Below are 15,656 nucleotides of genomic sequence, written 5' to 3' on the forward strand. Positions count from 1 at the left end.
TATCAATTGATGTTTTTTCCAAACTACACTTCCCTCCTGGGAATTTTGATATACTCTCCCACCCTCTGGCTCTCTGTCAGCCATACCTAAAGAATTACTTCTCCAAAAATCAATCTGCTAGATAACTGATTTGCAAAATTGATTCAGGATTCTCAAAGCTTTACTACAGCAATGATATAAACAATGAAAAGGCTTTCCCGTAAGTGCAGTCTTCCTAACTTGAATTATGCCCTGCCCCAGCCCTAACTACAGTCAGGATAAAACCTTCAAGTGGCTCTAGGAGAGCTCATATCAACTATTTGGCTACTAGAGGTAGAGGCAGGGATAGGAAAGAAACAAAAATTTGAGAAAACTCTTAAAATATCAATAAACTGGTTGTTCCGTGATTTGACTTCTGGTAAACTGGCCTGCACTGAATAATCCTTGGTTTAAACTATAAGCTTAACTTTGGATAAATCTGTATAAAGCAACTGAGACAGCTGTCTTCAAAGCAGGTCAACTGAGGAACTAGAGAAAAACTGGAATGACTGATAAACTTTCAGTTACATAGTATAATAAACTGATACAAACAAAAAGCAAATGAGAAGGAGAGGACCATGTAATACTATATAAAAGCTGCTCATTCTACAGGAGTTCAAGCAAGATGCAAATAATAATAATCAGATGACTTTTTACCTATCAAGTGACTAGTAATATCCACTGCTGGCAGACGTATAGAAAAAGGGTACTGTTAAAAATGTTGGTTAGAACTACCAACTATGTCCTTTCTAGAGAAAACTTGGCCAACCCTTTCCAAATTTAAAATGTGCGTACTGTCTTAACAAATAATTTCACTTCTAGAACCCTACCTTGTAGAAACACTCACACAAATGCAAAAGGATAGATACACAAGACTATTCCTGAAGTATTTATATGTAATGGAGGAAAGATAGAGACCTCCAAAATACTCATGACTAGAGGAACTGCCAAAAAAGTTAACGTCCATTCATACTATGGAATGCCATGCAGGTGTTAAAGACTGAGGCAATGTATTTATATAGAGGATGTCCGAAACAGTTGAGTAAAAGGTCAAGCTGTGTAACATATTTAGTGTTATCCCACTTAAAGAAAAAAGCATAATTCTCTCTGTACAGGTTAAAACAAAACAAATCAAACCATTTATAGCACCTATTCATTTTCACATGTCTAGAAGGGGGTGTTCACTTTTTTACTTCATACACTTTTGTATTGTTTGTGCGCACGCACACACACACACACACATACACACACACAGAGTCGACATAATTAAGGGCGAGGTAACACTTCAGTTCTGTGAAGAAAGAATGGTCTTTTCAAAAAATGGTGCTGGGTCAACTGGCTGTCATACTGAAAATAATGAGTATTGACCCATATCTCATACCATTTGTAAAAACAAATTTGAGACAGATTATAGACCTAAATTTGTAGAAAATATAGAAGAGTATCTTGATGACCTTGGGGTAGGCAAAGTTTTCACAAATAAGATACAAAAGGCTCCAAGCAAAAAGGGTAAATATGTAAATTGCACTACATTAAAATAAATAATTTCTGTTCACCAAAAATCACCATTAAGATGGTGAAAAAGCAATCACAGAGAAGGTACTGGCAATATATATATCTGACAAAAGATTCACATAGAGTATATATAAAAAATAACTACAAGTAAATGAGAAAAAGGCAGATATAACCCAACAGAAAAATGAGATAAAGACTTGAATGGGCACTTCAAAAGACAACATCCAAATGGTCAATATATGAAATGGTGCTCCATTTCATTAGTCATTAGGGAAATGAAAATTAAGACCATAATGTTATACCTCTGAATACTCATCAGAATGGCTAACTTGAAAAAGAAAGAAAAATGCCAAGTGTTGGTGCAAATGTGGAATAACTTGAACTCTCATACATATTGCAGGTGGGACGGTAAAATAGTACAATCACTTTGGAAAACTGTTTGGAAGTATCTACAAAGCTTAATATAAACACATCCAGAATTTCCACTCCTAGGTATATATCCACTATAGAAAAGCATAAATATATGCTCACCAAAAAGCACGTATAAGTGTTTGGTGAACACGTGTATGCTATCTAAAAGAGTCAAAAACTGAAAGCATGCAAATGTCCATTAATCACAGACAGGTTAAATACATTTTAATTTAGTCATACCATATAATACTATACAGCAATGAGAATGAGCCAACTACAGTTAACTGTAACAATAGGTATTTCAAAAACATAATACAGGGCTTCCCTGGTGGCACAGTGGTTGAAAGTCCGCCTGCTGATGCAGGGGACACGGGTTTGTGCCCCGGTCCGGGAAGATCTCACATGCCGCGGAGCGGCTGGGCCAATGAGCCATGGCTGCTGAGCCTGCGCGCCCGGAGCCTGTGCTCCGCAACGGGAGAGGCCACAACAGTGAGAGGCCCGCGTACCGCAAAAACAAAAACAAAAAAACAAAAAAAAAACATAATACAGAAGAAAACAGAAACAAAAAAAATATACAATTCTAGTTTTTATAATTCAAAAACAGGTAAAACTAATACATGGTATTTTCAAGCCAGAATAGAGGCTACCTTGACGGGCTGGGTAGTGACTGGAAAGGGGCTCTTGGATGCTGGTAATCTTGAGCTGGGTGTTGAGTACAGTCATATTCACTTTGTGAAAATTCATTGAGTCTTACATGTATGATACGTGCACTTTTCGGTACTTGTGTTCTACTTCAATCAAAGGTTTACTTTTTAAAAATGAGAGACAATACCAAATAATGTTTGAAAAACACACTCTTATTAGTAACGAAATACATGAATATTTTACTAAGACACTATTATGACCAATTAAATAAAGTCAGTAAACAAGTATCTACTGAGCCCCTGCTGTGCACCACTTAGTAGTATGTCAGTAGTGATACAACACAAACTGTTTACTCCTTAGCCTCATAGAGCTATAGTTGGAACGGACGGAGGGAGGGAGGGAGGAAGGAAGGAAAGTCCAAAACGTGAAGAAGACTAATAATGCATTTTCCATGGCAGCATAAACTGATGATTCTTTTGACAAGAAATTTGGTACTACATATCATGATCTTTAAAAATATCTGCCTGCTTGATGAATTATTAAAAATTAGGATGCAAAACATTTATCAGTATGATGACCACTATGCAAAAAAGTTATGAACAGAAAAAAATGAAAATATACATCAAAATGTATTTTCCTTTTGAACTCATCATTTTCTAAAGATTTTCAGTGAAGTCATATTGTGAAAAACGAATCAACCATAATTTGCCATCAAATACCAAAATGCATTTTATACATTAGGCATTTTTCTATATCCTTCAGCGTTTTGTTTTTAAAAAAATAAATTTATTTGTGTTTATTTTTGGCTGCGTTGGGTCTTCATTGCTGCGCATGGGCTTTCTCTAGTTGCAGCGAGCTACTAGAGAAAGGGGCTACTCTTCATTGCAGCGCGCTGGCTTCTCACTGCGGTGGTTTCTCTTGTTGCGGAGCACAGCTTGCGGGCTCCAGAGCGCAGGCAGATTCTTAACCACTGTGCCACCAGGGAAGCCCAAAACTTATTATTAAATTAAATTAAAACTTATTATTATTGAAAACAGCTCATTTATAGTCATGCACTAATTGGGAGAATCTTCACTGTGTAGGCAAAGTCATAAATATTTTTACCAATTGTATGACTTTTATACTAACAGCTGTGTTCTGAAATCAGTTAACTCCATATTACATTCATTGGTACAGAAAAGTTACTGTTGTTCATAGTGACTTTTGTCTTTTGAAATGAATATTCTATTTTAAATTTGAACTGTTCTGCCTAATTAAAAACAGTCTACAATATTGTGTGCTCCTTCATGTATATGTAAATGTATTCATTAATGTATATTACGAACATATGTGTAATATTGATGCGTATATAACTGGTTGAAAATATAAGTGTTAGGGCCTCCCTGGTGGCGCAGTGGTTGACAGTCCGCCTGCCGATGCAGGGGACGCGGGTTCGTGCCCTGGTCCGGGAAGATCCCACATGCCGCAGAGCGGCTGGGCCCGTGAGCCATGGCCGCTGAGCCTGCCCGTCTGGAGCCTGTGCTCCGCAACGGGAGAGGCCACAACAGTGAGAGGCCCACATACAGCAAAAAAAAAAAAAAAGTGTTAAATATGTTTCCTTTCAGAATCAAGCTTCCATGTATTTCCTTATTGGTCTCAGATAGCACGTTTTTTTTGTTTTTTTCTGGGGGGGGGGCGGTACGCGGGCCTCTCACTGCTGTGGCCTCTCCCATTGTGGAGCACAGGCTCCAGATGGGCAGGCTCAGCGGCCATGGCTCACGGGCCCAGCCGCTCTGCAGCATGTGGGATCTTCCCGGACCGGGGCACGAACCCACGTCCCCTGCATCGGCAGGCGGACTCTCAACCACTGCGCCACCAGGGAAGCCCTCCGATAGCAGTTTTTAAAGAGTTTCTACTAAGAGCGACAAAATATAACAAACTACAAATGTTTGGAGATGATCTGAGAACTGATAATTCTAGTTGAAGTAAGGACAGCTTTTGAAATTCTGCTGTAACTATTGAGTAAACAATTGTAAGATATATTTCATGTGGTAATGACATTAACTCTCTCCATAGTGTTAGTACTGGTAAAATATAACATAAAGGCTTTGTATAATAGAAGAAACCTAAAGTTTCTTGCAGTAAACTTGGATAAAGTAGCTATGGGTTAATGAACTTTAAATATTTAATGGCCTAAGTATAGAAAGGCAAAAAATATTTGGAAAATGACATCTTAGAAAAAATATTATAACTTGTAGTGGCCCTAAGAAGTTTGCTCTCAAAATCCCATTGATACGTTTTACTATTTAGGATATCAGCTATTTGATGTCTCCCTTAATTTCTACAAAAGTTCTGGTTACAATACATTGAATAGATAACATTTTTCCTGTTTTGGTAGATATAAATCTGAAAATAAATTTACATGGGAATGAAACTGAGCTAATGTTTTTCCTTTGTTTTTGGTAGGATTTACCTAACCAGTTTCATCAAGATTCTCATACTTTACATGAAGTTCTGAGGTGAGTTTCAGTGAAGTTTTCTAAAACTCCAAATTAAATGGCAGGTGTTTTAAATTTCAACCTTGCTTGCTATCTTTTGTTATTTTAGGAAGTATGTGCAGATTGGTCGATGTCCTCTAATATTTATAATCTCTGACAGTCTCAGTGGAGATAATAATCAAAGGTTACTGTTTCCCAAAGAAATTCAGGAAGAGAGTGTTATATCACATAGAATAGAAATAGAATGAAATTTCTGCTTAAAATTTTATATACATACTGTTTTTTTTTTTTTTTTTTGCGGTACACAGGCCTCTCACTACTGTGGCCTCTCCCGTTGCGGAGCACAGGCTCCGGACACACAGGCTCAGCAGCCATGGCTTACAGGCCCAGCTGCTCCGCAGCATGTGGGATCCTCCCAGACCGGGGCACGAACCCATATCCCCTGCATCGGCAGGCGGACTCTCAACCACTGCGCCACCAGGGAAGCCCCCATACTGTATTTTTTAATTAATCACATAACCACTATCTTCCTTTATAAAACTTTGACAGTTTCAACCCTGTGGCACCAACAATTATGATGAAGTTTCTTAATCGAATAGTGACAGAAGAAGCTAATAAGGTAAGCCTTTTAAGAACTGATTAATTTGAATCTTACATTGTAATTATAGAAAGCCAACTTTAAGTAGTAGTATATAAACTTGAGAAGTTAGAGACACAAACTATTTGTTTTTAAAATTAAAAAAAATTTAATTACACTCATAAAGCATGTCGTTTTAGAAAATGTAGGAAATACTGATTTTAAAAATCCTTAACCTTTTTCTACTTTTAAACTTAATTTTCTTTTTCACACTGAGGAAAATTTCCCTTTGCTTGGCTTAGTATTCTAAATTGTATCTGTTATCAAGAAACTGTTTTCTGGTATCTAGGTCCATTAGTCAGCAACATTCCAACTCTTTTGTCCTGTTGTCACTTTTTAAAGATTTAATATTTTTTTTATTTTGATAAAAAACATCATAAAATTTACCATCTTAACCATTTCTTTCAGCTTTACTGAGATATAACTGACATATAACATCATGTAAGTTTAAGGGGTATGACACATTGATTTGATAAACTTATGTAATGAAAAATGATTACCACCATAGTGTTATCTAACACTTCCATCATGTCATGTAATTACCATTTCTTTTTTGTGGTGAGAACATTTAAGATTTTTTTCTCTTAGCAACTTTCAAATATGTAATACAGTATTATTAGCTGTATTATGTATTTGAAATACCTTAACCATTTTTAACCATCCAGTTCAATAGTGTTAAGTATACTAACATTGTTCTGAAATAGTTGTTACTTTTTTGTTTTATTTGGTTGTGCCGGGTCTTAGTTGCGGCATGCATGTGGGATCTAGTTCCCTGACCAGGGATCGAACCCGGGCCCTTTGCATTGCGAGCACAGAGTCTTATCCACTGCGCCACCAGGGAAGTCCCTGAAATAGCTGTTACTTTAATTAATTAATTAATTAATTAATTAATGCTGCATTGGGGCTTCATTGTTGCATGGGGGCTTTCTCTAATTGCGGCTAGCAGGGGCTACTCTTCGTTGCGGTGCATGGGCCTCTCATTGTGGTGGCCTCTCCCGTTGCAGAGCATGGGCTCCAGGCTCACGGGCTTCAGTAGTTGTGACACACGGGCTCAGTAGTTGTGGCTCGTGGGCTCTAGAGCACAGGCTCAGTAGTTGTGGCACATGGGCTTAGTTGCTCCGCAGCACGTGGGATCTTCCCAGACCAGGGATCGAACCCGTGTCCCCTGCATTGGCAGGCGGATTCTTAACCACTGCGCCACCAGGGAAGTCCCGGGTTTTTTTTAATAAGTATATTTTCAAAAGGAAGTCTAATGAAAAAGTAAATCCTGTTTAAAAATAAGTCAATAGACCTTTCCCTTCTTGACAACCTAAGTGTTATCCCTATACAGTTACAAGAAACGTTTTGTGAGAGTTGAAATCCCACGAAGTAAGTATCTGACATAAGATTCTTCTTTAAGATGATTTTTTAAATGTCCACTTTCAAAAAACAAAAATGTCCACTTTCTCTTAGAGATTTGTTTGGTCATAAAATGCCTACAGGCAGACAGATACAGAAAGGAAAGGCTTTTCAACAAACTAACACAATTTTCTAATAAGTTTACTGCTAAACCTCCATTATAAAATCATAGATGCATTCACTTGAAAAGAAGAAAAGGACCTCAGGACTTCCCTGCTGGTCCAGCGGTTAAGAATCCGCCTTCCAATGCAGGGAATGTGGGTTCAATTCCTGGTCGGGGAACTAAGATCCTACATGCCTCAGGGCAACTAAGCCCGTGCGCCACAACTACTGAGCCCTCAGGTTCTACAGCCCATGTGCCACAACTAGAGAGAAGCCCGTGTGCCACAACAAAGAGCCGGCAGGCTGAACTAAGACCCGATGCAGCCAAACAAATAAATAAAAATAAATAAATATTTAAAAAATACAAAGGACCTCTCAATGAAATAAAACCAGATGTCCAAAAGAGAAAATCTTTTGAATGCATTTTCCAAACAAAATGAACATTAAGAATACTAAAAATATGATTAACACCATGCTAAAATAAAAATAAGCCATTGTGACTGAGTGGACTGAGGAAAGGGTAGCATGGACAAAATCTGGAGGAAAAGCTAAACTAGAATGAAAAGACAAGAAACAAAAGCCACAAAGGACGAATCAGAGAGCCAGAAGGCAAGTAAGGAGAGTGCAGCAGGCAGACCAGAACAAGAGCCCAGGTACCACATTAGGGAGGAGACTCAACTGAAGCATGTCCACTGTTTTTGGTCTTCTGCAGGCTGGCTCTGGCATCAGCAGCTGCAGCGGGGTGGGGACAAGGTAAGAGGCAGGTGGGGCACCAAAGGAAAGCCAGGCTGTGAACGGCCCAGAATCTGACAGGCTCAAGGGATGGTTCTGAGGCATGAGGGAGGCAAGGGTCCTGCCCCCAGGAGGACAAGGGGCACGAGGAGGAGTGCACGAGCATGAGGCTGAACTTCTGAAACTTCTGATATGTAAACGTGGGCAGAAAGCTTACATGCTGAAAAGCTCCCCAGCTGAAATTATAAACCACAGTTTTGTCGCAGCAGCCATTTTTTTTCCTCCCGTATCACTGAGTGGCCCAAACATCAGAGAAGAAAAGGCAAATGGTTGAAATGACATTTCCATGCAAGGTGGTGGTTAGCACAAGGGGCTGAGGTCACTAGAGCTGAGACAGAAGTCAGAGGACAGGACTTAAGAAAGCAAGGAAAGATGGCTGCACACAAGGAGAAAAAAGAAGAGTCAAGCAGAAGCAAAGGGAATAAGGGAACGAGAGGGTGGAAGTATAGATGGATATCACCAGAAAGTGAGATACGGGAATGAGATTCCAGGGATGAATTCATTTAGGATGGTGAAGACTTTACAAACAAAAAGGCGTCCAAACATTTCATTAAAAACCCAACCATTTTAAAAAACACTAAATACAATGCCATAGCTCACAGCTAGCCTCTTGACAAAAGTTTTAAAATAGTTAAAATATTGCTTTAAAAACATAAAAGTCATATATTTACTTATATATTTTTAATTTCATGAGACAATAAATTATTTTTTTTACTGTAAAATGAATAAAAGTATATGTCAAAAAAGAGAAAAAAAAACCTATAATATTAATCTTACTACAATTATTACTGCAGTAATTTTTAGCATAATTATAATCATATTGCTTATAAAATTTTATAATTGTTTTCTAATTAACTATATGCATTTTTTAAGCCACATGCATTTTTCCATATTAATTTTAATACTTGCATATTTTATCAAGTAGACTCTCAAAATTTATAAATCAATTTTCTCATTGCTCATCTAACTTGGGGCTACCGTAAATTATGCAGGGGTACAAATCAACATGTATAATTTTACATTTTCATGCCTGACCTGAGAAGTAGATATTAAGTGTCTGAGGTGGGAAAGTTGTCCCTGAAGACTGAAAGGAGAATGGCAGGCTTATTTTCAGATGCACTATCTCACCAGGTCACTGACAAGTCAAAAGATTTACCTGGAAGAAATCTTACAAAACGTGGCATGAAATGAAATCTTGGGCAGCAGGGAGGACTGTCTTCAAACAAAGGACCTAAAGCAAACAAGTGAAAAGGAAAGAAAAAATAAATAAAACCACCTTAGGAAACAAACATTGCAACTTAACTCCTGAGATTTATGATAAATACAAAAAAATACCACCAGAAGTAGGGATATAAGAAAACCGCCCCTTTCTCCTCAATAGCTAAATCAATCATGTGGTAACTGCCACAAACATTCCATGAAGACTGTAGGGAAGAGACCACTCAAAAAGGAGAATGAATGCCCCAAGGTTATATACGGTATATGGTATATATGGTAAAACTAGTTTTAGAAATTCAAAGATACAAAGATTTTTGTTATAAATGAACGATTGGATGATATAATATGCTTGTGTCTTCATTCCGTTCCATTTTAACCAATACAACTGGGGAAAAAAAAGAGAGAAATACTATTAAAAACTTGGTTTGAAGAGCCATTCATCAATATACTATTTTAAAAATAAATAAATGTCTGCTGGAATAGAGGCACTTCCAAAAGAGGGAACTATTATCCAAGAACGAAGTATCAAGTTTTGAACTGCTGTAGCTCACAGTGTATGTGTGTGTTTCGAAGGTTAACTAAAGTTCTGTTTTAATAAACTGTCATCTTGGAAGAAGTTTATTACAGTAAAGTTCAATAGATTTAAAATATTAACTAATGAGATTTCCCCAATGCAGATAAACCAAGGTAGTCACTCAACATAACTGATACCATCTTCTGAGGTACCAGTTAGGTAACAATTAATGGTCATCTTCCGTAATGGACACTGTCCAACTGTATTAAAATGAGACATAACAACTTATTCATGTCAAATGATAACACGCACTTCTATGAATAATAAACTTTTCCCTGGGTATTTCAAAAGTACGAGGAATTTCAACTATGTCCCCCCACTTTTATAAGAGTTTTCACACATACCACAACGTTCTTCGACAAGCACTGCACTTTTCTTTAAATCCTATTATTTACCTTTAAGATTCCAGTCATACAATTCCAAAATATCTCTGAATAGGAATAATGAAAAAAGTTCAAGTCCTTTCACACAAAAATTCTGAAAAATAAACCAAAATCAAATCACTGTAGTACTGCAAACATGTATTAACAAGGTTCAGCTTGTTCTAGTCAAGTGTTTTCAAAAGTGTCTATTGCAACTGTACTAAAACAAGGTAATTTCCTAGTTTGGTCACCGTCCTATAATAGCTCATTGGCTTGAAACATTAATGAAGTAGGCAATAGTGTCATTAGGATTCCTAAGAAAATGTGAACTTGGCCCTTCTCAATGTACAAATAAAATGATGTGCAATTTAAAAATCAGAGTCTCCTTTACGTCATATTTTTCTAACCCAATTATAAAATATATCAGAATCTCCTAGGGACTTTCTGTTAATTCAAATCACACACTGGGCAGCCAGGTCTGATAGGTTTGTCCCCAGCACCTCCCCCGCTCCACCCCTGCTCACCTCCACCCCTCAAATACACCCACAATCACTATTATTACAAAGTTACCATAAACAAAGATCTCTGTGCCAAAAAAGTTCCAATTCTTAATGAAGGCAAATACAGGACTAAGACAAACTACAGAACCTTGTACCAAAATTTCTGCTGTAAACAAGCTTAACAGATGATATATCTGCAAGTGAGACTTGTCTCATAATTCTTCCTCCTACTTGTTTTGCTCGGGGTTCATAAATCACCCTGCGTGAGATCATGCCAGAAGTCATAAACTTTTACAATAGCAAATGAAGGCTTATGACCTTAAAAATCAAAAGGAAGCAAAAAAGCCCTTCCAAGCTGAAGAATGAAGGGGTGGCCCTTTCTCTTCAATTCTCTTTGAAAGACAGGTGGAATTAACAGGACTTGCCCAGAATGAAATAGGTGCAAACTAAGCATGCGTGTCGTGCTCATCAATCCCCCTGGGTGCTCCGCTGCCCTCGACAGAGCTGCACCGTTAAACGAGGTTTGCAAGAGGAGCCAGGGGCTCAGGAAATCGACCCCGACTCCAACACAATGTTAAGTGCACAAGCTTGTTTGCTGTCTAGTTGTTATTTCCTAGTGTGATTTGTTGACAGCACTAAATTCAAGATCAGGCAATGAATCATTCTGAGATTCACATTTATCTTGCTTTGGAATTTTAAACCTCTTGCATATATTTAGATAAATCTGCTGCTGCGCATACGTAGTGAAAAATATGTAAATATATGGGAAGAAAAATGTGTAAATATATGAGAAGGAAAATGAACCAAGCATTGATCTTGTCACTGGAGGTAATGAATAAGATTATTCCAACAGCTATCAGATTCAGTTTCACTTTTCTAATTTCCTCTCTGATAATGACCAGTAACCAAAAGCTGTCCCCTGTCCAAAACAAACTAGAAACAGATGTAAAGTTACTATCAGTAGCTGCAACAGGAGGAGAAATGGGTTCAAAAATAGGTCAATAAGTTGGAAAACGACCTGAATTTTAACCTCATTCCTAAAGCTACATCTGACTACATCTGACTGGTCCTTTCAACAGTGAACACAATACTTTAAGGGTATATTTATGGCAAAAAGCCAGACCTGGCCAAGTTCAATGCTTTAAAGACATGTGTGGAATAAACAAAAGAGCAAGCTGCATCAAGCTGTTAAATAATCTTTTCCCTTACCTCAGGCATCATCTCCTCAATGAAATGAATCGTGTAGTCTATGTTGAATCTAATTACTTTACACAGTGGAATCTGCAATAATAAGGAGGAAAAGTTCAGTTTCAAAATACCTTCCTGCGCTCACCCTGTACATGTGTTTGCTACCTAACCCAGAAGGCCATGAACCAAATGAGAAAGCTTCACCTTAATCTAAGCTGCACATGAAACTTGACCACAACTGCTGAATTTTAATAACAAGAACCCAGCTGGCCCAGTCTCTACAGGAAACCTGCATAATGTTGGTGCTCAATTAACTGTATTAGCAGCAGCAACACAAACATGACAAGAACCCCTTAAAACCAAATATATTGCCTCTAAAGAATTAATAAAACCACAATTAAATACTTCTTTTTCTCAGGTTTTAAAAATCTTTCAGGCTCTTCAGGCAGAGCAGGGATAGCAGGCTGACAATTCATCAGCTATAGATTCATAAGTCATCGTAGTAGACACAACTCATGCTGCCTCTCAGGCTCTGGAGCAAAAGCAATCATGGTAATAAAAATAATAATAGCTACCACTTATTCAGCTAGGCACTGTTCTACTGCTTCACATACTGTCACTCATGTAACCAGCCCTGTGAGACAGGTACAACTACTCTTCCCAGGGTACAGTGGAGGAAACGAAGGCAGAGTCGTCAGATATTTTGCCGAAGGAAGCAGGTAGCTGGTGACTTAGAAATTCTTGCTCTAGACCCCAGCTCTAAGCCACTTGGGTATCCACCTCTCATTTCCTGTTCTAATACTCAGGGTATGTGTGAAAATGAAGGAAAGCTCAGATGAAATAAATCCACATCTGTCTTGCTTTACCAATGTATCATGAGACACTAGCCTAGTGCCTAGATTTAATAGGTTTTCTTTAAGTATATTTTTGAATGAATGAAGGACTGAGAAAGGAAGGGTGTGAGGTTAATGCAGTGGCTTGGCTGACTAGCCGGGGAAAATAATAGACTCAGAAGCCCTAGAGATGTGTTAAGTGGGCTTTTCTGGCCCCTTGATCTGTCCATAAGACGAATTTATATAAAGGTAATCGTTTTTACAAACCACAGCAATCAGAAAGAAACAAATTTTAATTCCACCAGCAAAAGGAATGGTAAGAAAAGCAAATAGTCCTATAATGCCATCTACTGGAAATCTTTTTCTCAGAAATGAAGTTTAGCTCTTAGGTGCTTTCTTTTTTTTCTTTAGGATGGTGGCTAATTTGAGTGAAATTCATAATTAACGTTAATAAGAGATCCATTTTCAGCCTTCTCATGGTAATGAGTTCTAAACCAGATGAAGTGACATGCTAAGGCCACTATCATTTTTAAGTTCTTCTTTCTTCCTACAATCATTTAAAAATATTTGAGAGCTACAAATTTGTGCAATTATTCATATTTTTAAAATACTTTGCTAACAACTGTTAGATTCACAGTTACTCTAAAATATGTCACAGCCCTTACCTTTTAAAAAGGTAGGGATCTCGAATAGCCAAAGCAATCTTGAGAAAGAAAAACAGAGCTGGAGAAACCAGGCTCCCTGACTTCAGACTATACTAAAAAGCTACAATAATCAAGACAGTATGGTACTGGACAAAAACAGAAATATAGATCAACAGAACAGAACAGAAAGCCCAGAGATAAACCCACGCACATATGGTCAACTTATCTTTGACAAAGGAGGCAAGAATATACAATGGAGAGGGCTTCCCTGGTGGCGCAGTGGTTAAGAATCCGCCTGCCAATGCAGGGGACATGGGTTCGAGCCCTGGTTTGGGAAGATCCCACATGCTGTGGAGCAACAAAGCCCTGTGCCACAACTACTGAGCCTGCACTTTAGAGCCCTTGAGCCACAACTACTGAGTCCGTGTGCCATAACTACTGAAGCGCATATGCCCTAGAGCCCATGCTCCGCAACAAGAGGAGCCACCGCGATGAGAAGCCTGCATGCCACGATGAAGAGTGGTCCCCGCTCGCCGCATTTGCTGCAACTAGAGAAAGCCTGTGCACAGCAAAGAAGCCCCAATGCAGCCAAAAATAAATAAATAAAATTTTAAAAATAAATAAATAAATCAATAAAAAATTAAAAAAACTTAAAAAATGGTACTGGTGAACCTAGTGGCAGGGCAGGAATACAGACACAGACGTAGAGAATGGACTTGAGGACACAGGGAGGGGGAGGGGAATATACAATGGAGAAAAGACAGCCTCTTCAATAAGTGGTGCTGGGAAGACTGGACAGCTTCATGTAAAAGAATGAAATTAGAACACTCCCTAACACCATATACAAAAATAAACTCAAAATGGATTAAAGACCTAAATGTAAGGCCAGACACTATCAAACTCTTAGAGGAAAACAAAGGCAGAACTCCTACGACATAAATCACAGCAAGCTCCTTTTTGACCCACCTCCTAGAGTAATGGAAATAAAAACAAAAATAAACAAATGGGACCTAATGAAACTTCAAAGCTTTTGCACAGCAAAGGAAACCATAAACAAGACCAAAAGACAACCCTCAGAATGGGAGAAAATATTTGCAAACGGAGCAACTGACAAAGGATTAATCTCCAAAATATACAAGCAGCTCATGCAGCTCAATATCAGAAAAACAAATAACCCAAAAAATGGGCAGAAGACCTAAATAGACATTTCTCCAAAGAAGATATACAGATGGCCAACAAACACATGAAAAGATGCTCAACATCACTAATCATTAGAGAAATGCAAATCAAAACTACAATGAGGTATCGCCTCACACTAGTCAGAATGGCCATCTTCAAAAAATCTACAAATAAATGCTGGAGAGAGTGTGGAGAAAAGGAAACCCTCTTGCACTGTTGGTGAGAATATAAATTGATACAGCCACTATGGAGAACAGTATGGAGGTTCCTTAAAAAACTAAAAATAGAACTACCATATGACCCAGCAATCCCACTACTAGGAATATACCCTGAGAAAACTGTAAATCAAAAAGAGTTATGCGGGCTTCCCTGGTGGCGCAGTGGTTGAGAGTCCGTCTGCTGATGCAGGGGACACGGGTTCATGCCCCGGTCTGGGAAGATCCCACGTGCTGCGGAGCAGCTGGGCCTGTGAGCCATGACCACTGAGCCTGCACGTCCGGAGCCTGTGCTCCGCAACGGGAGAGGCCACAGCAGTGAGAGGCCCGCGTACCGCAAAAAAAAAAAAAGAGTCATGTACCACAATGTTCACTGCAGCACTATTTACAATAGCCAGGACATGGAAGCAACCTAAGTGTCCATCGACAGATGAATGGTTAAAGAAGATGTGGCACATGTATACGATGGAATATTACTCAGCCATAAAAAGAACAAAATTGAGTTATTTATAGTGAGGTGGATGGACCTAGAGTCTGTCATACAGAGTGAAGTAAGTCAGAAAGAGAAAAAGAAACACTATATGCTAATGCATATATATGGAATCTAACAGAATGGTACTGGGCTTCCCTGGTGGCACAGTGGTTAAGAATCTGCCTGCCAATGCAGGGTACACAGGTTCGAGCCCTGGTCCGGGAAGATCGCACATGCCACAGAGCAACTAAGCCCGTGCGCCACAACTACTGAGCCTGCGCTCTAGAGCCCATGAGCTACAACTACTGAGCCCACGTGCCACAACTACTGAAGCCCACGTGCCTAGAGCCTGTGCTCCACAACGAGAAGCCACCGCAATGAGAAGCCTGCGCACCGCAAGGAAGAGTAGCCCCCACTCACAGCAACTAGAGAACGCCCGCGTGCAGCAACAAAGACGCAACTCAGCCAAAAATAAA

The 15,656-nt window shown here is 38.8% G+C and overlaps 1 protein-coding gene across 3 annotated transcripts in view; it reads right to left on the reverse strand.

Moving 5' to 3' along the window:
- Positions 1–15,656, reverse strand: part of DROSHA (drosha ribonuclease III) — a 130,546-nt gene that overhangs the window by 76,938 nt on the left and 37,952 nt on the right. For all 3 annotated transcript variants that reach the window (XM_082650267.1, XM_082650266.1, XM_082650265.1), the window contains 3 exons: positions 11,859–11,930; positions 10,183–10,264; positions 9,152–9,226 (listed from right to left, as the gene is read on the reverse strand). In XM_082650267.1, the coding sequence (XP_082506393.1) occupies positions 9,152–9,226; positions 10,183–10,264; positions 11,859–11,930 (229 nt within the window). The remainder of the gene's footprint in view (positions 1–9,151; positions 9,227–10,182; positions 10,265–11,858; positions 11,931–15,656) is intronic.

Source organism: Grampus griseus (genome assembly GCF_964374135.1).
Source record: "Grampus griseus genome assembly, chromosome: 3".
NCBI classification, from domain to species: domain Eukaryota; kingdom Metazoa; phylum Chordata; class Mammalia; order Artiodactyla; family Delphinidae; genus Grampus; species Grampus griseus.